Below are 24,180 nucleotides of genomic sequence, written 5' to 3' on the forward strand. Positions count from 1 at the left end.
CCGATGCTCGTCCTGCCTGGTATCAAGCTTTGTGGCTCATGCGGTCCTGGGCGGAACCCAAACGCGGACGTCCCTCGATCCCAGGTTCGCTGATAGTGCCACCGTATTGCAGGTGGTCCGGGAAGAGCCACAGTGACGTGGGGCAATGTAGATCGAGTTTCATGCTCGCACTGGGTCCTTGACAGGATGACCACCCCGTCAAACCAGATAAGCCTCTTCCGCACCGGACAACTGTCAAAACTCAGCGCAAGACAAGCATCTCATACGTGAGCCCCTTCATTGGAAATATTCGGATGAATTCTGATTATATTCTTATTGTACCAGGCTGCTTGTCTCGATCGCGAGGTGTGAATCTGGCGAGTCCCTTAGTTGTACTTTCTCTCGCGCGGAAGTGTGGTTCCTCCGCCATGAAGTTTAGCTACTAGCCTTCGTTGCTGCAGGCAATGAGCCGTCCCTCCTCATCTGTGTAGAACGTGAGCCGTGCACTTGCGACGCAACGTCACCTGCGGAAGCTGATTGCGTACTTACGCGACGCGTTCCATATGACGTTTGACCACAAATTCAGGTCGGCTGCATATGAGCGTCTATTCAGAGGGGTTTCCTTGTGATGGTCTCTGTCGGACTCTGTCCTGGTCTATCCCCAATGCGTTCTCGGTCGTACTTCTTCAAGTTCTTACATCGTTAATACATCTCCCAACACATCGATTTGGTACGTCCTACCTCTCACCGTCGACGAATATGCAAGAAGATGCTTCCGAGGGCTCGGGGCGGGCAATTTCGGCAAACAGGAGAAAATTGCCATTCTTCTCAATGACAACGACCCGTGCAGTCGGCGTACTGTATCTTTCACCCGTTCCTGAGCAGGTGCGGCCTGGAAACCGCTGGGGCAGTCTTTTCTTTATCCCCGCAATAAGCATTCATCAGAGCGGTTCGTGACTGCCTCCTGGACTTCGGCAAGTTACCGAGGCCTTGGGCCTTGGCACCCGCCGGGATCCTGACGCATCAATGATCATTCTGCAGGCCTAGTCTCCAGCGTCCAGGTGCACGCGCAGCGAACCGGGGGACGGACGAGCGGGAGGACGGCAACCAAGATGAAGGCGATGATGCGCACAATTATCGCTGCCTGCAGGCGCATCGCGGAAGGCCTTGTCCTCGCTTGTGGGTGGGAACGCGGAACCGCCCTCTGGACTGAGAAACTTTCTGGCGCGCGCCGAAGTCGCCTCCAGGCCAGGCGTTCGCGCTCCGGGGAGCATTCGAACGCGTCCGGGGGCGAACATTTGTTATAAGTATCCGAGCGGGCCCCGCACAGAGGGGTGGCCGTTCCCGTCTGCCCCTCTGCCCGTTCTCCCGCTGCAGGTCCTGAAAACGACTCCTGTACTCACGAGTCGTCCGGTCCTTACTTGTGTTGCGGCTCGCCGCGTCTAGATAGAACATGGCGTCAGACCCTACAGCCGCATTTCCTCTCATTCCGGTGGACAACACCCTTGGCGCATGGCTCCTTGGCGTCGCGGGCAGTTTCCTGTAAGTCGCGCCCCTCCCTGTGTGTTCTGGATATTTCACGCTCAAGCCTCGTCAGCCTCAATGGCACGATCTTCCACCAGGCGATTCGGTATTATCGTCAGTTCCCCAAGGACCGTTTGCTGTTGAAGCTATGGGTGCGTTCGTTGTCTTGCTATTTGCGGATTCAGCAGGTTCACACCTCGAGTTGCTCAGGTAGCAGCGGTCGTGTGCGTACTTTCGCTGCCTTGAGCGAGCGAGCGAGCAAGAGAGTGCTCATTACGCTTGAGACAGAGTCCTGGAGACGTTCACCTCGGCATTGATCTTGCATACTGCGTGCGTGTCCTGCACATTTCTATACCCCGCTGCATTCTGACCGCGTTGCAGCTACTTTTATCTCATACAAAAATACTGGGAACCTACGTACTTCTTCGTCAATCGGACCGTCTGGTGAGCCCTCCCCCTTTACATGCCTATATGCGTATTCATCTGCATGTAGGTCAATAAATGTAAGCCACGGACCTGGTGTCCTACTAACCAGGATCACTCGCTGATCAGCCCCTCTTCACGCAGCTCTTGCCTATTCCAGGTGTGAGTATTACTCTTGTTGACCTTCCCGCTCCAATTCGGTTACTAAGTTCGCTCTTGCCTTGCAGTCGATAGCTGCGCTAACATCACAATTGTGAGTGAGCACGTCGCGCTTCGTTCGTGCTCATTTCAACTAGGTGCTTCTAGCTTCTTCGCGCGGAGAGTGTGGATGAGTACGAGACCCTTCCCGCTCGGTATCCTGCGAGGCACTGAAAACGACTCAGTTTCTCCGAAGTTCAGACTCCTGGTCGCAGTCGCAGTACGTGTCCTCTCGTGTCTGTACGTATGCGCTTACCCCTTATGCGTTCTCTCCGTCCGCAGATTGTGCTTATCACTGGGAACGTCGGTGAGCTCATCCCAGCCCTCGTGCTCACCATGCCTGCGCCTCTCACTCACTCGCTCCACTTACCACTCCGATGGCGGTCAAATTGCAGGATGCTTCACCGGTACGTTGACGCCGCTCGCTATCTCCGACCGCGCATTGCTGAATGGAACTCTATTCTGAATGCGGCCTTTCGCCCGCTCAGCCCTCTCCATCAAAATGTACGCAAGTAGCGCTCCTCCCATCCGTCATTGATATCTTTCATCTGCGCCCGCTGACATCGCATCTTCTTGCTGCGCAGGTTCAACTCACAAACCGTGGCTGATTGGCTTGCGTTCTCCGTACGCGATGTTTGCCGCTTATTGCTGCGTGATCGCTGGCTGACCACGCATGTGCCTGTCCCTCTGTCCTCCATGGATGTGCCGGTCTATCACGGGCTATCCTTTTTGCGATACCACAGTGGCTTGCATCTCTGGGGTCCTGCGTCCAGATGGCAGGAGACATGATGATGACGGGCACGCTCATCTTTGTCCTTCGGCAAAGCCGGACCGGTATCAACCGGTGAGTCCTTGGCCCTTGGGCTCATTTCTGGGCTTCTGCATCGGCTGTGGAGCGGAACACGGACATTATCGAAACATTTACTGGGTGCTTCTAGGACGGACTCGATGCTCGATCTGTTGATCACCTATGCCGTTACCACTGGTGCGTGGTTTTTTCTCTGATCGCACACCTCGGCGCTCCGTGCAGGGCTGAAATGCGCTTGTACCTCACAGGGGTTATCACTTGGTATGGATGGGGTCTAGCCGTTTCCAATGGAGAGGTCTCCAGATGTCCTGACGGACCTACTTATCTAGCGTCGTGCATATCCTCAATGTCGCATTCGTAAGTAACCCCTGCACGTGCCATCGTCGTCGACTTACGCGAAACATGCAATCCAGGCGATCAAGTACCCAGACAACTTCATCTACGCTGCACTTTCGTGCATCCTGACGAAGCGTGCGTGTCCACCTGCTTGTTCCGGTATCCCAGTATCTTCTTGCTGACACAATAGCCGTGCAGTGTACGCGAACACATTCTTGGCAGCGTGGGTTCTCCGTCCTCGACCATTCCCGCGTCACACGCTAACCTCGTCTTCTAGTCTCAACACCCGCAAGTCCCTGGGTATCCTCGGCGCCACAGGCGAGAGCGCCACGCCATACCACAACGACAATGCGCATCGTCTGCACCATGGCGGTAACGGGCCCATGAACATGCCGGTACGTCTCCTCCCGTTCTCTCATGCAAATATAGCATCATCCCCATCCCCCGGTGCTCATGGCGCAGAATTTGCAGATGTCTGCTGGGACGTCGCAGCCGACTGCGATTGAACTCAAGGTCGTCACGGAAGTGATCACGGACGACGACCAGGACGAGCTGGACCGCCGGCCGACGAAGCGCGTGCACATTCGCGGCAGGGAGGACATGGATCTCATGACTCCATGAACGCTGGGCCGCTCGGCTCTCTCCTGTCTGTCTGCTGTGGGACTTGGATATACATCAATATCGGAGGCTTGTCTCGCTATTTGCACGTTCCACCGTCTGCTTCCCTGCTTGGATACGATCGTTACCGTACTGTATTCATATCGCTCTCTATCTTCGCTGTGACATCTGGATAGCATTTTTGAGAACGTACTTCCACGTATCTATTTGGTTCATGGGTATAATCTTTGTAGAGACCCTTGGGCCCATACATACATGACTACTCATTGCTGGAGCAGCTCACGCGTGTAGACTCTCAGAGGGTCTCTTGGGCTCACGGAGTGCCGAGCCTGCGGTAAGATTGATGAAGGAGCGTGATCGAGCTCCAAGACAAGTTCGTGTCCACTGTCGACCGCGTCATAAGCAGCCCCTAAGCAAGCCAAGAAGATGAAGACGCGTTATAAGCAACTGCCCAGCAATCCCGCGCGATTCTCCTCTCCGTCTACTCCCACCACCCTCTTATCCAGATGTCGTTAACCTTCCCGTGGACCGTGCCCTTCTGGATTTCGAGGTACACAGAAGACCCCAGCAGACCTCAGTATACCAAGACGCGATCGCGACGCGGTCACGTGCCCCTCAATTTGCAGTCCACAATCGTTTCCCGGTCGCCAGGCAAAGGATGCGATAAGTAGGCCCCAACAGAGCGAAACATGGGGGTAAGCACGCAATTGCACCCTCTACAGTAACGAGGCTGAGGCTCTACTAGCACCCCTCGTTGCCTTATATCTCGAACTCATTTGAAATGATTGATATAAATCCTCGACGGCCTGGTGCCACCGGTGAGTGACAGTCTCCGGTGTCCCACGGGGGTGGAGCTCAACTCTGAGCTCGTCAGCTCTGCACAACGTCTACACTGAGCTGCGGGCAGTGTGTAAGGTCAAAGGCAGGGCTGGGCAATGCAGCGGGATGAAGCCAAGGGGAATTTGACAATGACTTGCGCGTATACATGCGCGCTCGGAGGCCCAAAATAGCAAGGGACGCGGTGTTACACGCCCATCCGTCAAGAAGGCGCGAGGCAACGCCCACAACGTGCCTCCCATCCACTTCTCATCTTTTCCACTCCTTCCTCTTCTTTGCTCTGCTGGCCACCTCGACGCTCCCCGTGCTCGACACCAGACACGACCCCACCACGCTGGCCTCCCCCGATCGCCGCCATGCCTCGCGAGAACAGCTTCAGCGATGAGGGCCGCTCGCTCACCCCCGATCCCGAGGAGGGCTTTGCTTCTTCTCCGACTTACGACGGCCCGACTGCAGAGAGACTACCTGCTCCAGGACCCCCTTCTATTGAGCAGACCGCCGCGCAGTCTGAACCGGTGAATGTTGAATACAAGCCTCACCATCTGCACCTCAAGCACACTCCCCCCAAATCCCCCACTTCGCATGCTCCCCCTCAAAGTGCCCAGCGCCCGGTATTCACGACGCCAAAGGACCGCTTCCGCGCTACTGTGCGCAAGGTGATGGCCATGAAGCGCACTTCGTCCTTCATGTCCCGTCGTGGAATTGGCGCTGAGCCTGGTGTCGACCCCCGCCGCGCATCCGCCTTCCTCAACTACGGCCACATCCGCCAGCAATGTCTCATAGAGGTCAACGACTACTCGACCATGCGCACCAGTTTTGGCCGCATGACGAATGCCGAGTTCATTCGTCTCCTCTCTGATCCCAGCGCAAGCCGTAGGGAGCCGTGGACCAAGGTTCGTTGGATCAACATTGGGGGGATTAGTTGGGATGTCATCAGTGCTCTGGCGCTCAAGTATGGTGCGTATCCTAACCCGTCTCCGCGCCGTGCTTCCAATACGTGTCAAATTTTGAACGGGATGACTGATTGCAACCTGTCATATTGGCAGACCTCCACCCCCTCGCTCTGGAGGACGTGCTTCACCAACGTGGCCATGCGCGCTCGAAGGCTGATTACTACCCGCAACACCTCTTCCTTCGGATGCTCGTCCATACCCTCGGGAGTGACGATGACGCCGCGTCCTCGTCGAGCATCTCGCATCTCCCCCGTTCGGAGTCACCTACAAACATTAGCGACGACTATGACGACGACGATTCGGAGTACCAGTTGGGGAAGAAGCCGTTCGTGGACGGCCTTCCGCTCGAGGAAGACGACGAGAAAACCATGTACGGGAGCGCGAACCCGTCGCGATTCTCGACGATGAAGCACGGCGCGTCGATGCGCCGGCGGTTCGGTCGCGGGGAGCGTGCAGACGTCGAGAGCAGCGGCCCGATACAGAAACGGTTTGCGGGGGTGGAGGACGACAAGGCACAGAATAACGCGCGTAACAGGAGGCTCTTGCGCGACCTGAAGCGTGGCGACCGCGTCAATGTCAAGATCCAGCCGCTTTGTCTGTTCTTGTTCCGGGACGGGACGGTTATTTCAATCCACAAAGGTGAGCGGGCCCGAAGGCTTGACTGCATCCAAGAATGGAAGTTGATTCTATTGGCGTTGCGATACAGATAACACCCTGAACTTCACTGCCCCGATTACTGAGCGTTTGCGACAGCGGGATACTGGCTTACGGACAACAGCGGATCCGTCGTTGCTCGTGGAGTCGCTGATCGACTTGGGTATGTCAATCCTTGCATGATTATAGATGCATGCTGACCTGCTTTTCCCGGTGCAGTTGTCGACCAGGCTTTGGAGGTTGTGGAGGAGTACCAGGGCAAAATACTGAAGATCGAGCAGGCGGTCCTTCTTAAGCCTAGCATGAAGACCGTTCGGCGGCGTAAGTTTCTCTCTGCTATCGTCTCCTGTTTCGCAGTTAGCTGACTTGTTGTGAGTAGTTCATATTCTTCAGGGTGATCTTATCTTGCACAAACGGACACTGGAACCCATCAAGACGGTCATCTACGGCCTGCGCCGATATGACTTGGACCGTGTCCTGGCTCTGAAGGAGTATGTGAAAGCGGACGAGAAGGTCGAGGGGTACATGAGCCACAAGTCTAAGATCTACCTTGTGCGTCTCTTCCTGTGTTACGCCTCAGGAGCGAGTATATGCTGACCACATTATAGGCTGACGTTCATGACCATATGGAGTACATTCTGACCAGTCTGGATATGATCGCTGGTATCACGGAGAACTTGATCAACTACACGTTCAATGTGCGTTTTCTGAACCAGCCTATTCAGTGGTCTATAATTGACATGGATCTCTCGTAGATGGCGTCCTACGAGATGAACGAAGTCATGTACGTGTCTCACGATGATAACGACAAAGAGTATCTGCTCACGTACGCTCACTTGCAGGCGTCGGCTGACTCTCGCTACCATCATCTTCCTGCCACTGACTTTGTTGACCGGTTACTTCGTGCGTACTGACCTGCGCGCTGCTGCGACAGTATTGCTGACCGCTATTTTATGTCTCAGGGTATGAACTTCGAACCCATGTGGTCTGTCAACGAAAACAGCGACCTCCTGTGAGTGCACCAGTCCTTCGTGTTGAGGAGCAGACGCTGAAGAATGGACATTAGCTTCTGGGAGATTGCGATCCCCGTCATGATCGTCGTCATCCCGCTCTTCTTGTTCAGCGACTTCAAGCGCATGGGCCACTACATCGAGAAGCGCCTCAGGCGGCACAAGATCAAAAAGGTATGTACTATGTCGAATGCGTATACGGAGGACAATGGTGTTGACTTGTGTTTGCGATTACTTTTGCAGTCGTTCAAGCGCGCATAGAGCGACATCTTGAGTTATGCTGTTGTTTTACTTTGGCGGCTCGGCTCTGCAGATACCTAGGTTTCTTGGCGGTGATATTGGGAAGGACGGAATATCATGACCCCTCGAGAACACTTTTTCGTCACGTCTTCATGCCCTCTCTTCATCCGGTTCGGGCGGGCGGGCTCCTGCTAACGGTTCCCTTCCAGCACTACCCGTCGTCATCGACGTCGTTATCACACTCATCTCATCCCATATACACCCGCACACGATATCCTTGTCCATGCTGTCATCTATCGGAAGTTCGATACCTTGCTGTCTCAGTCTCGCCTTGACTTGTACCTATTATTATCCCTCCGACGCGTACTACTGTCGTCGTCGTACTCACGCTCCTTGCTGTGCTACTGATGTTAATTGTGGACTTAGGAATAGAATAGAAGCTTGTTAATGAGGCGTGAGGTCTGATGGGTTCTGCTCGACCTGTCTTTCACCTCGCGAGTCATCAGCCTGCAGGACGACTGACTTTCTCTACAGTAAGTACAGCAAGTAATAGCATGAAACACTGGCCCTTTTTGATAGTGCGGATCACGAAATGTCAGTTCCGCTCGCTGGCGAGCCTACGCGATGGCTGCCCATAATTCTCCGCCGCGTCACTTTCGTGGACCGCCAGAGTCCGCCACAGCACATTATTTTCGAAGGGGCTGTAAGCTTGACGTCATTCTAGGACAACCTCGCCACCGGCCCTCATCGTCATACAATACATTGGCATGGTTCCCCCGTCCGCTATCATGTACGTACAGCCCTCGTATACACATTACCCAGGTCCGCTCACTCTTCAATAGGCTAAGCGCGTAGATACATATTCTAGTTGCCTCGTCGCACAAGCCCTTTGCCGCAAGTCACCTTCAATGACGCAGCACGTCTCACGACAAACGACACTCGAGCACTCGAAGTCGCCAGCAAGTCGCCTAGGATGCTTGCGATGATTATGTATATTTTTACTGGCAGCGTCTCCGCAGCACCCGAGAAACTGGACGGGCTTCTGGGCATCCGACGTCAAGGCCGCCATTCTGGAACAGCCACGCATCCATGTCCGAGTCGCCATTATATCTGCTTGGACCGTCACCTCCAGGTCAGACTCCTCCTCGCCCTCTGTACGCTCCCGCTGAAGCATGTTCACCGCAGGGTCCTGGTCCCGAAGTCATCACGGCATGCCCCCATCCCCGCGACTCCCGTTCGAAGTATGCGAGCGGGTCATCGAGTGCGTACTACTCGAGCACAGACGTGGCGGCCTCCCGGAGACGTTGAAGACGTTGTCTTTCTGCGCGTTGGTATGCCGCGCTTGGCGTCCGTGCGCGCAGAGGGTCCTCTTCAGACATGTCGTTCTACGAGACGTGAACGCATTCCACCGCTTTGCGGCGCTCCTGGACGTGTCCCCAGCGTTGGGCGACCATGTCTGGACACTCGGGATGTGGGGGAACTTCTGTGTCCCGGACAGCGTTGCCGTTCAATGTCCTATTGTTCTGGGGACGAGGCTCGCCGGGCTGGTGAGCCTGTCCATCGTCGACCTTGTACCATATGGCAGGCGGACCACTGAACCATCAGCCGAGTTAGAGCCCCACCCCGCGAGGAAGAAAACGGATACGACGCTTTCGTGCTGGCCCATCCACCCATACTTCTCGTCTGCATTGAAGTCTATCTCGCATATACGGGAACTCAATCTCCAGAACGTCCGGTTGTCCTCGTTTGGTGAATTCGCGCGTATCCTGTATGCGCTCCCCCGTTTACAGCTGTTGCAGTGTGTGCGGGTATCGTGGGCCGTCCTCGGTCAGGAGCCGCCATGCATGACCCAGGCGAGAAATTTGCTCTCCTCTAGGCAGGAGACCAAATTTTTGCCGTGCCTACGATGCATCATGGTGGGTTCTCATTGTTCCGAGTCGTAGAGTCTCACGAACTGATTTTGACCCATTGGATCAGGTACATGACATGGAGGAGACAGGCAGGCAGAGGTTGCTATCTGCGCTTGGCCCCTCGCTTACGGAATTATGGATCAAGTTCCCTAACTTCAAGCCTCCCATCACATTGAACTTGGAGCCCTGCGGTGAGTCGCAACTCGTCCGTTGAGACAAGTGAACAGACTTAGAGACTTATTCCCGTGCGCTAGTACTAATGCAACCTCTCGATCTCCGACACTTTCCCAACTTGCAGGTCCTGTGTTTTTAGGCTCGCACCGCTCACATCGCTCGTAGAGCCATACTACAAGGGGACGCTTCTGTCCATGAGGGATACACTCGTGTCATGGGTCGCCTCTACCTATGGTACAACGAGCGATGACCAACAGCGACGCGGACGGCGGCTCTACCTGAGGCCTTCTACCCTGAACAGACGCAATCATTACGGATGGCATGAGTTGTCTGTGATTGTCCTTGTCATATCATCTATCCTGGGGGTCACACTTGGCCACCTGACTTGGATCCCAAACAGGAGGCTGATGAAGAGCTCTCAGATCCTTACAGGGCGACACTAGTTGTATGTCCGCTCTGGTACAACCCCCGACGTGACCTGTGGGAGGACCTCGTCAAACAGCGTTATGCAGTCTTTGCAAGATGGAACAGACTTCACATTGCCTGCGTTGAGTCGCCAGTAACACTTGCTGGTGAGTCGCACCTCCGAGTCTCATAAGTTGTCTTCGTAAAAGGCATCGAATTGGCGCTCACAAGGTTGACCCTCCCAGCCGAATTATTCGTACGCTGTAAGCCTGACTGGCACGATCACGGACAGCAGGATCCCACGACTCGGAACTTGAGCAAATTGGTGTCGGTGCTACTGGCACTCCTCATGTGCGTCAACACTTGCCTCATGAAAGTCGCTATGAACCTTAGGTTTGAATCACTTCTATGGTGTTCGAGACCATACCATTCACCAGATTCTCTACACAGACTGGTTGCCACTGCCTGGCTCCCTCAGACTAGTACTTGAAGTCGAACCGCATGCCAGAGCTGAGACACGGCTGCACCGCACTCTTCGTCAGCGTGTCGCCGAAGGAGGAGTTGAGGATTTGACGGAGGAGATTCGAGTCGCGCGCCTCAGCTGACAGTGGCAAATCATATTCTTTCCTCAGGTTTTTTCCGCGTTGAAGTCGACATCGCCTGGGCGCTGTATGCCGGTGTGCTTTGAATCTCATGAGCGAAGCTCCTGTTTGTGAGAACTTCGGCAAATCTAAACATGGCCAGCTGGCCTACGGTCGCCGATGTACGCCGCCGCCGATGAAGTTGTCGAAGCATACCGTGAGGCCACCATATGTATGCATAGAAAGATCAATGATAGAAGCCACGTCTGGATGCTCCCCTCGCTGCTCGTGTTTTCGCGAGGTTCTATCTATTTCTGCCCTCTAGGCGGCCCCTGTGGCAAGAAGCAGTCAAAGGCTCCGTACCAACATCGGAACGCTCGCGTACTAGACATTCGTCTTCTGCTCCACGCGTGTAGAACCGCGCTTCGTCACCAGTATATCGGCAGGAACTCGACAGGTCAAATACACCTGAATTGTCTGAGGCCCTCCATAGTCCATACTTATCTATAAACGTCGGGTGTTGGCGTCACCCTCGTATCTACATATGTCGTACGTACGCGCCACAGACGAACCGATACTTGTCTACAAATAGGGCCCTATGCAAAGATGGAGCAAGAGTGGAGGGAGAACGCGGGGTATGTGATAGGTACGATGGAACGTGATAATCATACAGCAGGAATAAGAAGTTACATCCTCGGACCGAGGAAGGACTGCGAGACCTCACGGGGCGCAGCCCAGGCTCAGCTAGGCCTGCGCACCTGCGGCACATCCCCGTTCCGTCAACATGCAACGAAGGCGGAGGAAAGAGGGATAGACAACAGATGATTTGAATGGGTGTGGGAAGGAGAGTAGCATGAGTTCGTGAGCGCGGGCGTTGGCGCACCTAATAGTCGTGAGCGCGCTCGGGGTGGGCGACACCTCGAGCAGATGAAGATGTGGAGCCGATGGAGACGGGCCCAACTGGAGGCAGCGTTTGACTTGCTGGTCGTTCGTATTCCGTTCCCGCTCCCGCGTTAATCCTGGAGGTAGGGCTTCTCGAGCGGCTGGAAGACGAGCGTTCCCTTTGGTGGCTGGGTCACCTGGTTATGCACAAAAGACAGGATGGCCGATGTGTGAGCGAACAAGTCCCGTTGAACGAAGCGCAGAAGGGGGCTCGGTAGAACATGAGTGGAGACGACATAATGCCGGAGGCACCCCAATGGAATATCAGAACAGAGGGACGGCAGACGCACCGTGTTCAGGGGGTCGGCGACTTCGAACTTGCCCTCGAGAAGAGTCGGAGTTGCACGCGCGATGAGCGACATGACAATGAGTTTGATCTCTGTGGAATGCAAGCCCGACGAACCGCGGAAGGCGAAGCAAGTTCAACGTGAACACAGCAGCGGAATCAGGGAGGTGTCAGAGTGTGGGCGGCGGCATGTCGTAACACGGATACTGCGAACGCACCGTTGACAGCGAGCACACGTCCTGGGCAGGCAAAGCGGCCCAGTCCAAAGACGATGTGCGCAGGGCCGGTCATGACGGCCTCTTTACCGATCTCTGCCCATTGGAAGCCATTGAACTCTCGCGGGTTCTCGCCGAACACTTCCGGGTTCTCGTGTACTGTTGTGGACATCGCCGTGACAAGGTGCCCTAGAGGTTAGACATTCGTTAGTCATAGTGTTGTTCCGAGTGTCAACTTAGAACGCGACGCGGTGGCAGACACGGCTATGGCTACCACGCTCACGGCGATCAAAGGTGCAGGGAACCGTGGAACATACCTTTAGGTATGATTACGTTGCCGAGGGGAACGTCGCAAGTCGCGTACCGCATGGTGGAAATGGTATCGCCCTTGAGACGCATCACCTCCCGAATGAACGAGTCCATCAAACGGGCCTCGCGTAACGATTGCGCAGTGAGGCGTAATTTGCCGTCTTCGTCCTCCTCGAGTACCTGCACGAGCTCTTCACGAAGCGGAGCGAGATACTCTGGACGCATCGCGAGCTGACAGAGAACCCATTGTGACACCACGGTCCTGTGAATAGACGATGGTCAAGGGTAGCACATGCGGGAGAAGGCCAGCGAGCATGACGGGAGAAGTGTGTGCAAATCAATAGGGGCCAGGGATGTGCACGGATGAGAACTTACGTTGTATGGACGGCTGCGAAGATCAAACTAGAAAAGACCAGCGGTCAACGGCTCAGCGGTTGGAAATGAGACTGTACAGGGAGCAAACACACCATAGCAACAGGATGGCGATGTACAGGCGGCGCAGGGAGCCAATGCGTTTGCCATCGCCAGGATAATATGTCTTTGTGATAAGGAATAGGACATTCCTCGGCTATTAACGCACATCAGAAGTGAGTATTGAGTGTGCGAGGAGCGGGGTGAGTGTGCGACCTTACCTCGTCTTTGGGAGACAGCTTGCCGGAAGAGAGCATGTCCTCATACCGATTGATATCACTATAGATCGCAGGCCCGCACTTCCGCAAGAAACCGAAGGGGATGCTGATAAGCATCACCTTGACCCTGAAGGTATAGAACGTCAAACGTCTATCGGAGACAGATGACCCCAGTGATGGGAAAACGGAAGGCGGAGAAACGGCAGAAGACACGCACCATGTGTATAAGATCCAGAGTATCGGGATATACTTCCCGATGAGCGAGAAGTTCTGATATTGTCCCGTGAGCTCAGCCATCCCGTTCGATACGTCCTCGATGATATCCAGATTCCGCTCGTTGACATAATTCTGCGGTCTCGAGTGTCAGCTATCACATAATAATGATAGACACCGAGACGGGCGCGCAGAGGCCAGGAGTACTCACCTGCCCCAGGAGCAAGATCATGGTCGTTTCAGCGATCGTGTTGTGAAAATGGTTGAAGCAGCTTGGATGGTTCCCAGTCTTCAGACCCTCGGCGGCAAGGTCCACGAACTCCTTAGTATCCCGTTGGAACAGTGGCCATACTGCGAGTTTCCATGTGAGAAAGGAGGTAAACCTAGGCGACAGAACGCGCTCACTTCTGTATACGATCTCGTCGATGCGCTCCACAATGCCATCTCGGACAAAGTCCTGCAAATCTCGGAACAACTTTCCTTGTGTGAAGGCCATGATGGGTTGAAGGTTCATGATCTAGGCTGGGTGTGAGCGAACGAAGTCATCCTGGCGAGCGAGTAAAACTCACAGCAGCTGAGCCTTGCTCGAAGCTGAATAAGCGGTCACAGCTGAGAACGTGTCGAGCGTGTTCATGGTTGACGATGTACTCCAACTGGGCAAAGATGAGAAGCTGCCGTGGAGGATGGAACTTGCAACACTCACGTTGCCCTTCCTGCGGACGCCGATTACAGGACCATAGGTGGCGAATGCCTGACCGTAAGCGTCCCGAGGCTTGGAAAAGATGTCTTCAGGCTAGGCAGGGGTATGAGCTTTGCTGCTATCCAGGAGAGGATGTTGACATACAGGAATATCAACGATGGGGGGCAATCGATCCTTAGGGATCTATGGAGGGACGTCAGATTGGCAGCAGTGAGGTGAGTGGAGGAAGAGGTACCCGGGGACGCTTCACGGACCAAGCGTAGAGAGCAATGACAGCGGGGCCGAGGAGGATATACGGAGAGTGTTCCATAATTGAAAGGTACTGGGGTAGAACGCTCCATGCCAGCCCTTTTACATATAGACAGGACGCCTGAGAAGCTGGTATGTTTTATCGTCATATCGGCCTCAGTGTGCAGGGCTTCTGACCGGGAATATGGACTCGCCGCGTCTGTCGACAGAACCACAAAATCGATAGCGCTTGAAAAAGAGAAGCTCATGCGCATGGGAGTCGTGTCCCGCAGCGTAACCTTCCAATCAGAGGGGAGAAGATGCCGCTCGGGTGACGACGACGACGTGCCAGTGAGACCTGGGCTGCCTGGATATCTCGGAGCGCTGCCAACCACTGCAGAGCCAATGAGACCCTAAAACTCTAAGGGCGTGTAATCAATAGTAGTATCTCATGTGAACAAAGTATCGCAGTCATACCTGACTTCTCCGGATGAGATTGGGCTCCTCCTACAGCCACCCGTCGGCAGCGGTGGCCGCTGGGAGTCCAGGCCAGGCGACGAGGAATATCGCGGTTCTATTTGATCATTTGCTTGCATCGGAGGCCAAGCTCAAGAGGGGACAGACATAGAGGCGTCGAAGCTGCTGACGGCTCGACTCTGAACAACCTTCCCCACCGCCCCCCGGCAACCCCCGCCCTTCCCACTTGGGCGTCTCCGAGAACTCCGGACTCGGGGTCCGTTCCTTGCCTTCTCATCTACCTATTGTTCCGACGGCCACCCCGCTACACTCGGACCATTCTTGAAGCTCTGGCGGTTTGCTGGAGCAAGCGCTATTAGTATGGCGAGGGACTCAATTTACCCGACCGCCACCGTGGCCTGGCGGCCGACAGTACTGGGATGGCAGTCAGTATCATGGCAGAATTATCTTCAGGTCTTGAACTCCGGTAAGGTATCCCAATAAATGAACGAGCTTCGGAAAATGATTGGTCGAAGAGGCCGTGAGTATTTACCTCGTCTCCTTCCCATTAATCGCTAATTTGGACGATCCCACGCACACAGCAAGGAGTGAAGAAAGAGGAACTAAAGGCGGACAAGCGAGTCTAAGCCACGAATACTACGGGCACGTCGCGGTGCTCCACCTACAGTATACCTACCCTGATTCTCAGCAGGCGGGAGCCACCCGAATCAGAGCAACCCCAGTTGCCCCGACCTTGGACAGTCGCCGTTTTCGGGTCGGTCATTACTCTCGCCTTGTGCGACCGGTGATTGGAGGAGCAGCGGATCCCGCGCAAGAGAGGTTCCTCTGGTTGTGCAGCTCTACGATCGCGGCAAGCCATCGTACCGGCCACTTGTGCGAAGTAGCCAGGTTCTGAGCTTCTCGGTGATGTGATTCCTTCGGTATCAAGCCACTCCCCTTCCGCTGAATGGATAGGTCTATGGGTCATCGATAGGGGTTGTAGACAGCCCGCGCCTGGCCTCGCTTGCTTCGTTCTCAGTACGTATTCTATCGTCAAGGATTGTTCATCCGCTTACTAGATACGCAAGCCGCACGCTTCTGGCCGTGCCCGGATAGTTCCTGTACAACGCATGATGCAGGGACTTCCTCTCGCTATGAGATTGAGTTCCTAGGCGGCCGCATGTCTGCGGACTAATATACCTACCCTGGTATAGTGCTCATCGCTTGGAGGGTGGTGCTGCCTCACTCACCGCGCCCATGCGGTCGCATTTTCCTCCGCACAGCTCTGCCTCAGCCTGGGAGAGATCTGTGTAGAGGCACGAGCCGTCGCATATGATTCTCACCTTGCGGGGTGCCTTCTTCAGTGCTACGACGATGCCCCGATAACAGAGAAGATCCTCGCGTAGAGTTAGAATCACACACCTGACTATCAACGTTATTCAGTTTCGACAACATACCAAATTTAGCGTGCTCCGTCTAGGTATCGGCATGAAGGAACGTGATGCTCCTTGAACCTACCAGGCAGAATATTGAAGTGAGTTTGGCGAAAATGGTACGGACATGCGGGACGTGCGTGCAGACGGAGATCGAGTTGTCGTGAGGCATAACTCTGAGGCCAGCTGCTTGCGGAGGCATTATGAGTCGAAGATCACGTCAACGACCGATCTCTCGAGTCTTCCTGTAAACGACTGTTGCTCGTCACCGTGCCTGCACCAGCCCGACCGCGGCCCTCCACGGCATACAATTTGAGTAGCTCGGGAGATTTTGACCCCACGAGAAACTGAGTTATAGATCGACGCAGGCAGGCAACAGCAAGATTGTGGAGCACAGGCCAGGCCATCGGTTCAGACAGGAACGGTGGCTGGCAGGGAAGCAGAAGCAGGCAAGAGTGGGGAGCCGACGGGCGGACAGGTTGGATCTCGGCATCTTGAGAGGCAGGCAAACGTCGACGTCCAAGCCAGTTACTTCGGTTGCTGGTCGAGAACACTTCAGCTTGAGGCCAACTTGAGGCAACCATCTTGCAAGCAGACGATCCCGCTGTCGAGGTCTGGATATCATCCCGTTCGCTTCATGGCCGCGTTCAACCTGCTGAGAATCAGCGAGAAAGTACCGTGAGCATATGGTTTGTGGTACAGATACAGTGATATACATTGCGAGAAGAGATTCCAAACCGAGGGTCCAAGATGCAGAATAAATTATGTACATGAAGGTGAGATGCAGAGTAGATGGCGTATCCAGATGTGGGCTAGAGTCATAGGTGTCAAACAAAAGGGATGGAGGAAAATACCAAGAAATTCAGGCTAAAGAACCACGCACGTAACGGAGAAACCAAAACGACGGCTTATGCAAGAGCCAGCCGACTCTGCTCCAGCACCCGCCCAGCGGTGCTCGGGATGGACATCATGTCCGCAAACTCGCTCGTCAACGCGACGGGGTTGCGCGTCGACGCCTTGATGCGGCACAGGGCCTGGAATGCGACCTTCCAAGCGAACTTCATATTCTTCTCATACGCCCAGGACGCCTTCAGTTGCTCTAGATCGCCTAAGGCGACGACCGGCGAGTCCCTGGGGATATCGGGACCAGCCGCGAAGGACCGCACGAGCTCGTCCCACAGGACACGCATGGACTTCCCGGACTTCCCTGCAGGCCCGGCCGCCCTGCCACGTTTGGAGGGTGTTTTGGGAGTCTTGAAAGACGCGCCCACGGTGGCTTGGTACTTCGTGATGTGCTCGAGGACGTGTTGCTCGATGAGCGCGAGATCGTCCTTGAACGTATCGTGGGTCATGAATGGACGAGCTCTGTTATATGGCGCGACGAGATCGGGGTCCCTCTCATATCGGAAGGTCGCCAGTTTGTCGTACTGCTTGAGCTTTTCATCGCGCATCTGCTTGCCTGCTGCGAGTAGATCGTCCAGGACGAAACGACCCAGCCCAGGGCCCCTTTTCAGCTGCAAGAAGTTGTCCTGCGACGGTCCAGCCGCGCTCTTGGTCGACTTGAGGCACAGAGGTTGCTCTTTGTCATATGTGCGCTTATCGCGTTTGCGGACATCCTCCTTGACGACATGACCGGTCTTCCGAGAGTCAAGGATCGTGTTGAACCTGGGAACAACGTCAGTCTGAAACCTTGCATCGGGAAGTACAGGTTATGCGACTTACATGAATGCGATACGGATAGTGTCCGGGTGATCATAACCGTTCATATAGATCGCGTTCTCGTGGAACGACGAATACTGCCCGATAGGAGCAGTGACGAGGCCGCACAGCAAGGCTTCCTGCAGCTTTCGCCGTCTCGCCTCCGTGTCGGGAGCCTGGGTCATCTCAGTAGCTAGCGCCGACACTTGCTGGATCTTGCCCTGGTCCTCGAAGTTATCCTTAAGGAAGTTCTCAGGCGCAGTGAAAATCTCCGAGTTAACGAATGGCTCAACGATCCGCGGATCATAAATGCAGACGCAAGTGTCTAGCGACGCATGGAAGATCAGTAACGACAAGACCGAAGGAAAGATCGCCATACCTCCGTCGTAGTCTACCGGTTACATAGCCGTCAACATCCGACACATTTCGCCAAAAGTTGGAAGCACGCACCTCCACCAGCCAGGATACTCGCGTATGAGCACGGACCGACAGTAGGCAGGACGATCACGTTCGCATACTCGGAAAGTTCTGGGCAGTCTACGGCAGTCACCTGGTCGCCGGTCCTAACGTCAGTGCGCGTCGCCAGGAGAGGATCGGCGACTCCACCCACCTTGCGCACGTCCGACGGCAATCGGCACGGGTTGCGGTATATCTACCTCGACGTCAGCACAGAAGCCCGCGAACCAAAGTTGTACCACTCACCAAGACTTCGCCAAGGATGATGTGCGGCTGTGAGTGTTCGACCGCGTCTTTGAGATCCTTCGTGGACCTGAAGTGGATCTCGCCTTCCTTTAGAACGCCGTAGGGATCTGCATTACGGAACAGCGGTGTCTGTGGGTGACTGTGGCATGCACTGTGCGGGGAATGCACTTACCGGGCACAATGAATGCCTCAGCCGATAGCGGCACAGAGATATGGAAGTCCTTGATGATTCCCTCAATTACGTCTGTGACGATCTTCTTGAGTTTGTCGTACAGCAGTTGCTGCCTCATCGGATGGAAGCCAGCCATGAGGAGATCCATTACGGTCGCATGAATCGACAATGGCTCCCCCGTAGACGGGTCTCGCAGCGAGTTGACCGACGGCATCTCGTCCTCATCTAGGCCTTGCAACTCGTCAATCAGAGAGGGATCAAAGAGGTCATCGGATTGCTCCGAATCGTCTTCACGGATACGACCTGTCAAGCCAGTGGCGCGCGTAGTGCCCTGCGCGTGCTGCATGATCCTCTTCATCGCAACCCCTCCAGCCTTGTCAACCGCTCTCCAAAGGAGCAACATAGCCTTCGGACCCAACCAGTCCGTGAGCGCCTTCACCTCTGTGTCTAGGGTGTTCCTCATCAACTCCTCAAAGACATCGACGGATACGCCATTATGAGCAAGGTTGAGGATCGTCAGACGAGACAGGCGACTGGGAACGCTGACCCGAGGGGGTGCAAGCAAGTCGAAGATACGGTGAGCTGGGTGGACGTTGTCGTGGTCGAGCTGTATCTTGACTTGAGATTCACGAATCCAAATCTTAGGTATGCCGGTGGACGACTGGTCGCGGAAGTGGAGCATCCACAAGCCCTTGGCACCAGCAATGCGGCCCTGCACAGCGGTGGGTCGCTCCTCCAACCCCATCTGCCTGGCGATAGCGCAAAGAGCGGCACCGTTCATGTAGCCACAGCCGTCTGTGTAGATGCATTCTGCAGGTGCGTTCCTGTCGCTGTCCGGGCCATATCCGGGCACATCTGGGATGCCCCAATCAATCGTGAATATATCTAGCTGCACAATTGTGGAACTCACACTCATCACGTATGTAAAAGATCTTCGCAAATGAGAGAACGGGGACGGAGATAGAAAACCCGAGGTCGAATCGAGTAACATATTTCTTGACCGGCTACAAGTGATTGTTGAGTAGGATGGTGTGAAACGTGTGTAGGCTGACATACCTGGTCGCCATTCCGTTGCAGCGGGTTATGCCAGTTGATGAAGTCCTCCAGAGACATTCTCTGCTCGTCTCCGGGAACACCACATCCGCGTTCATATTCCTCGGGAACTTCCATGAGGAACGCCTTGTTGTCTTTCGCTCCAAGGACGACGAAGACGCGGCCACAGAGTACGAACCTCTGCCTGAAGAAGTCACGCAATGCGTCCGGGCGTTCATACATCATTGTGACTGGCACTGATATTTGGAGCAGCCGACGAGAGCCAAGGAATCGGGCAAAGCGGTGGGATTTGCGCATCTCCATCTTCGCGAGGACCAGACGAAACGAATTATCGGTCTGTTCGAGACGCGCCACCTGCTGAATATGGCCACCATACCAGTTGGCCTGCTCCTGCCATTCGCCTTGCAAGCCGAGTCCGCGCAAACGGCCCTCACGGATGGCTGCCTCTTCACGGTCAAGTTCAGCCCTGTTACAATATTAGTCAACTCCAAATCAAAATACGTTATAGCCTACCAGATTGCCACATCCAACGGTGTGGTTGCGCCTATCGCCCGACCACGTATCATCTGTGAGACCTGCGCAGCGGCGGAATTGTTGAGGCCTTGCAAAAGCTTCAACTTCTCCGCTGTGACCTCGTCCCAATCCCACCAGCCGAGCGAGACGCCACGAGCGATCTCGTACTGAACCGCCCAGCTAATGTGCATGCGGTCGAAGAGCTTCTGCACCTCCTTGGAGTGTGCGATCACGCACACTCCTCCTGCTGGCTTCGAGTCGTCCAAAGCTCTGCGTATATCTTCGAGTCGGCGCGCAGATGAGGATGCAGGAGTGCGTAACCCAACAGTGGATGCAAAAGTGTCGCATACCCGACTGATAGTAGGGGTTTCGGGCACCCTGCGGGAGGGGCTCGGCGAGTCGACTGACGAGTGCCTCGCATAGGCAGAGCGAGAGGGTGTTTGGGGCATTATCGGCTTGGATGAAGACGTGGCTGCTGACTACATGATAAATAAAGAGCTCAATATGAAATCAATCCATCGCAGAGAGCTTGCAAACCTTTTGGGCAGTCCGTGGAGACTTACGTGAGTCGGGGACACCGGCTATGGGCGTCCAAGTGTTGTCGTAGTCCAACGTACGTTTCCTGCCTGTCCTAGAGTCGAAGGACGCTGCAGATGACAGCGAGGTCATAGACGCGTTCCGTGATTCGATATTAGAGAACGCAAAGGAAACGCCTCTTGATGGAGGCTGCGAGACGTCACTCTCAGTGTCAATCACTGTTGCATATGTCATGTCAGTCTATGTCGAGCTTGTCTAACCCAACGCCCACACAGGCACGCAAGAGGACATGCATGGGAGATATGCCGACTTACTCGCTTCCACTACGAAACAGGATCAGTAAGAGAACAACATGCAGACACGATGCAGCCTCACCATCGGCGGCCTCGGCCTCAGTGTCGCTATCCATTGACATTGCGAGTCCATTGTCAGGCCCGGAAGAAGACGAAGACGTTGTCCTGGAGAACTTTCGCGGGGAAAACGGGGTTGAGGTGCTATGCCTAGGAGGGGGCGCATACGGTCGAGGGGGAGGCCTCCGCACAGCTGCGAGGCAATTGGGTCAGTACCCTGACTACGAATTTCTATCTGAACTGTATCGCATACTTGAGGTTCCGACCCCTCTTTCTGAAGTCCTCTTGAAGCGCTTTCTGCTCGGTGAAGCCTCGTTGGACTCGCTCTCAGAGCCTGCACTGGAGATGACCCTTGCGTTCCTGTACTTTGTGGGTGGTGTACGCACCAAGTGGCTCCGGAGGTGGAGGTCGGGGTACGTAGTGGGAATGCGGTGCAGACTCTGTACCCCAGAAGTGGTCCTCATCCGAGTCGGTCTTGTGGTCGCGATATCAACATGCGTTCCACATCGAGACTACGCGTCGGGCCTACCATTGCTTGGTTGAGTATACAACGACCTCGATAGTCTGTGATGTGTCTGGATGTGGGGAAAGCAGTTATAGGGTGTGTATAATCGATGGTGGGCTATAGTTGGCTATAGATGGTAGTGGGCGGGAGAGAAGCAAGCGGCCATGGTACGCGACTGTGGCTGCAGCACTCTCGCGTTCCTGTCCGTCGGCAAACGCCGGACGACTTGAACGCCGACTTTGACATTGTCCACAACGTCCTCACCGCCGTCTTGCCTGAGTGCATGTCTCTCTGCGACAACGCGTCTTCGAATTCGCCTGCAGCATCTGCAAATATCTCCCTCCAAGTCCTGCCAGACCTTGTGCCCTAGCTCAGACCATGAAGCCTTAATACTGGCCGCGCGTCTTCTCCGCGCACGAACTCCCAAGACGATTGTTTGGCACCATACGCGTCAAGTGTCCTACGGAGACGCACTATCAACACGAGTGACAAGGGTGTCCACCAGGGACGCGTCGAATGTGTGAGGTACGTACTCAATTCCGCTCAGCGCCCCTCCATCGTCTCTCCACAATTCAACATGCCATGCAAATCGAACGGCTATCGCGGTATCCGTGGCGATGGATAGGAAGTCGCGGGTCCGTTAAGGGGTCTAGCTGTGCGACAGGTCAGGACCAAATACCTGCTTCCATTTGTCATTGCGTCACCACGGCCTGGGGTATGTGGCTGAGCAAGGGAAAGACGGACTGAGGCATCATTGGAGCGGTGAGCTCTCCATTGCAATGAAGGAGGCTTCGGTAGGACATGTCCGCTGCGGTTGCGTGCCATAAGTATATGCTGTGGACAGGCGCTCCCAGTACTTGGTTGTGTCTTTCCACGGTACCATCATCACCCCTGTATCCACATGAGGGTCTATTGGGACGATGTCTGTCTATCGCATAATCCCCCGCATGAGATTCTCTCAGGGAAACTAGTGCCGTACTATGAGAGTCCTGACCGGGTTCGGAAAGTCAAGCAGGCCTTGGAAGAGAACGGTACCTTCCAAATCCTTCCTGCGGAGGACGACTGGCCGCAGATCCGAGAGCACATCCTCGCCGTCCACAGCCATGACTATCTTGAATATCTGGAGACGATCTATGACGAGTGGGTAGCCATTGGTGGTGACAAGGTAGTGCACATATACTTTGCGGTCAATGGTCAGCGTAAAGCCTGACCCGAACGTCCAACGCAGAGTGCAGTGTTTCCCGAGACGTTCCGCCACAGTCAGCTTCAGAACGTCTTCAACCGCGACATCAAGACCATGTCTCCTTTCGCGAAGGCAGGCGAGTCTATTCATGGCCCACGCTCGTTACCCAATCTCGTTGACAGTGCCGAACACAAAGGCAATTATACGTTCGATATGAGCTGCCCTATTACATCCGGTATGCCTGACTTCAAGTATTCCACTCCCCGCATGCCAACCTCCTTCCCTAGACACGTACCGAGCTGCTATCGCATCTGTAAAAGTCGCATTATGTGCGGCTAGGGCACTTTTGGGCGGTGATCGCGACCCATCCAGTGGCATCTTCGCACTGGCGTGAGTTACCTATCTGTCTGATACGAGTTCTATCTGTTGCTCAACGTCATAATACAGACGTCCACCTGGTCATCATGCGCAGCAAGCCCTCTGCGGTGGCTACTGCTTCTTCAACAACGCCGCCATAGCAGCGAGATATCTCCTCCAGCAAGGTGGAGCCCGACGTGTCGCAATCCTTGATATCGACTATCATCACGGCAATGGCAGTGAGGACCTCGGTTCCGTCTTCCGAGTCCGTGCATCCGTGACCTCCCCGTTGTCTAGCGCAACAGATCTTTTACACTGATCCTTCAGTAGTCTATATATCGCTTCACGCTAAGGGTGATTACCCCTGTGAGTACTCTGTTTGTACATTCCACGCCGTCTGTTCCTTGAACTTCTAGCCGATGCGCTTGCATGCTTCTCTAGATTTCACTGGGGCCGCTGATGAACACGGTTCTGGGGATGGTGCGGGGTTCAACCACAACTTTCCGCTGCCAACTGGCAGCACCACAGATGATGTCTACTGTGACGCCTTGCAGAAAGCCACCGATGTGGTGAGGTCTCATAACGACGTCGACTTTCTGGTTGTCAGGTGAGTCGCACAGCATCCGGGACGAGGGCGAGACTCACCGAGGCTCACAACTCCGCTAGCCTGGGTGCAGATACTTACTCCGGAGACCCGATTTGCGAGTTCCTTTTGACACAACGTTGCTATCCTCGCATCGGCGGAATAATTGCTTCACTGCACATTCCAACGCTATTTGTCATGGAAGGGTGAGCAACCAACACTTCTGCACGTACTGTGGTCAGCACTTCCAGACTGACGCTCCTTCTGCACCAGAGGATATGATCTTGATACGCTGGGCGAAAATGTCCGCGGTGTGTTGTTGGGTTTCGATTCGGGTTCGGAGCGCGCGTGAGTGGACGCGGTGTTTTTTTACTCTTGCGGCGCCCGGCTGCACGTGTTGTGATCTTCGATCGACCTGTCAAATCCCCACGAGCCTCGGGAGATCCATACGACGTTTCTGATGCGT

The 24,180-nt window shown here is 54.9% G+C and overlaps 7 protein-coding genes across 7 annotated transcripts; 5 read left to right on the forward strand and 2 right to left on the reverse strand.

Annotated features, from left to right (window-relative positions):
- Nucleotides 1-1,151: 1,151 nt before the first annotated feature.
- On the forward strand, nt 1,152-3,889 carry L226DRAFT_549338 (uncharacterized protein; the record flags this gene model as incomplete). Its single annotated transcript, XM_067682674.1, has 21 exons — nt 1,152-1,521; nt 1,577-1,655; nt 1,714-1,727; nt 1,792-1,833; nt 1,885-1,947; nt 1,997-2,006; nt 2,071-2,088; nt 2,154-2,179; nt 2,233-2,344; nt 2,407-2,431; nt 2,520-2,531; nt 2,613-2,628; nt 2,709-2,748; nt 2,868-2,968; nt 3,063-3,109; nt 3,181-3,193; nt 3,262-3,289; nt 3,346-3,403; nt 3,467-3,491; nt 3,546-3,663; nt 3,731-3,889. The coding sequence occupies exons 1-21, from the start codon at nt 1,433-1,435 to the stop codon at nt 3,887-3,889; spliced, it is 1,095 nt and encodes a 364-aa protein (XP_067543275.1). The 5' UTR covers nt 1,152-1,432.
- A 1,053-nt stretch (nt 3,890-4,942) lies between these two features.
- On the forward strand, nt 4,943-8,077 carry L226DRAFT_476045 (uncharacterized protein). Its single transcript, XM_067676696.1, has 11 exons — nt 4,943-5,680; nt 5,770-6,315; nt 6,383-6,493; nt 6,550-6,651; nt 6,710-6,882; nt 6,939-7,028; nt 7,086-7,114; nt 7,173-7,233; nt 7,293-7,342; nt 7,397-7,514; nt 7,584-8,077. The coding sequence occupies exons 1-11, from the start codon at nt 5,080-5,082 to the stop codon at nt 7,599-7,601; spliced, it is 1,899 nt and encodes a 632-aa protein (XP_067543276.1). The 5' UTR covers nt 4,943-5,079; the 3' UTR covers nt 7,602-8,077.
- Nucleotides 8,078-8,309: 232 nt separating this feature from the next.
- L226DRAFT_35240 (uncharacterized protein) lies at nt 8,310-9,656 on the forward strand. Its single transcript, XM_067674152.1, has 5 exons — nt 8,310-8,370; nt 8,423-8,712; nt 8,766-9,329; nt 9,380-9,496; nt 9,558-9,656. The coding sequence occupies exons 2-4, from the start codon at nt 8,670-8,672 to the stop codon at nt 9,454-9,456; spliced, it is 684 nt and encodes a 227-aa protein (XP_067543277.1). The 5' UTR covers nt 8,310-8,370; nt 8,423-8,669; the 3' UTR covers nt 9,457-9,496; nt 9,558-9,656.
- Nucleotides 9,657-9,779: 123 nt separating this feature from the next.
- L226DRAFT_35269 (uncharacterized protein) lies at nt 9,780-10,622 on the forward strand. The gene is made up of 3 exons (XM_067674155.1): nt 9,780-9,992; nt 10,087-10,236; nt 10,315-10,622. Exons 1-3 carry the CDS (start codon nt 9,986-9,988, stop codon nt 10,557-10,559), a joined length of 402 nt encoding a protein of 133 aa, XP_067543278.1. The 5' UTR covers nt 9,780-9,985; the 3' UTR covers nt 10,560-10,622.
- Nucleotides 10,623-11,663: 1,041 nt separating this feature from the next.
- On the reverse strand, nt 11,664-14,254 carry L226DRAFT_541840 (cytochrome P450; the record flags this gene model as incomplete). The annotated part of the gene is made up of 12 exons (XM_067682091.1): nt 11,664-11,729; nt 11,883-11,971; nt 12,097-12,282; nt 12,411-12,664; nt 12,870-12,970; nt 13,035-13,158; nt 13,249-13,379; nt 13,456-13,595; nt 13,650-13,761; nt 13,814-13,897; nt 13,948-14,037; nt 14,180-14,254. The coding sequence occupies 12 exons, from the start codon at nt 14,252-14,254 to the stop codon at nt 11,664-11,666; spliced, it is 1,452 nt and encodes a 483-aa protein (XP_067543279.1).
- A 2,553-nt stretch (nt 14,255-16,807) lies between these two features.
- L226DRAFT_35401 (uncharacterized protein) lies at nt 16,808-20,832 on the reverse strand. Its single transcript, XM_067674167.1, has 12 exons — nt 20,737-20,832; nt 20,200-20,671; nt 19,690-20,152; nt 19,544-19,637; nt 18,634-19,488; nt 18,462-18,568; nt 18,370-18,411; nt 18,210-18,309; nt 18,139-18,150; nt 18,053-18,084; nt 17,784-17,998; nt 16,808-17,726 (listed from the first exon to the last, which is right to left on the reverse strand). The coding sequence occupies exons 2-12, from the start codon at nt 20,646-20,648 to the stop codon at nt 16,970-16,972; spliced, it is 3,126 nt and encodes a 1,041-aa protein (XP_067543280.1). The 5' UTR covers nt 20,649-20,671; nt 20,737-20,832; the 3' UTR covers nt 16,808-16,969.
- Nucleotides 20,833-22,492: 1,660 nt separating this feature from the next.
- On the forward strand, nt 22,493-23,924 carry L226DRAFT_541842 (Arginase/deacetylase; the record flags this gene model as incomplete). The annotated part of the gene is made up of 7 exons (XM_067682092.1): nt 22,493-22,756; nt 22,820-23,009; nt 23,062-23,164; nt 23,222-23,370; nt 23,429-23,497; nt 23,573-23,738; nt 23,798-23,924. 7 exons carry the CDS (start codon nt 22,493-22,495, stop codon nt 23,922-23,924), a joined length of 1,068 nt encoding a protein of 355 aa, XP_067543281.1.
- Between the last annotated feature and the right edge of the window lie 256 nt (nt 23,925-24,180).

This window comes from Lentinus tigrinus (assembly GCF_003813185.1).
Source record: "Lentinus tigrinus ALCF2SS1-7 unplaced genomic scaffold L226scaffold_1, whole genome shotgun sequence".
Classification (NCBI taxonomy): Eukaryota; Fungi; Basidiomycota; class Agaricomycetes; order Polyporales; family Polyporaceae; genus Lentinus; species Lentinus tigrinus.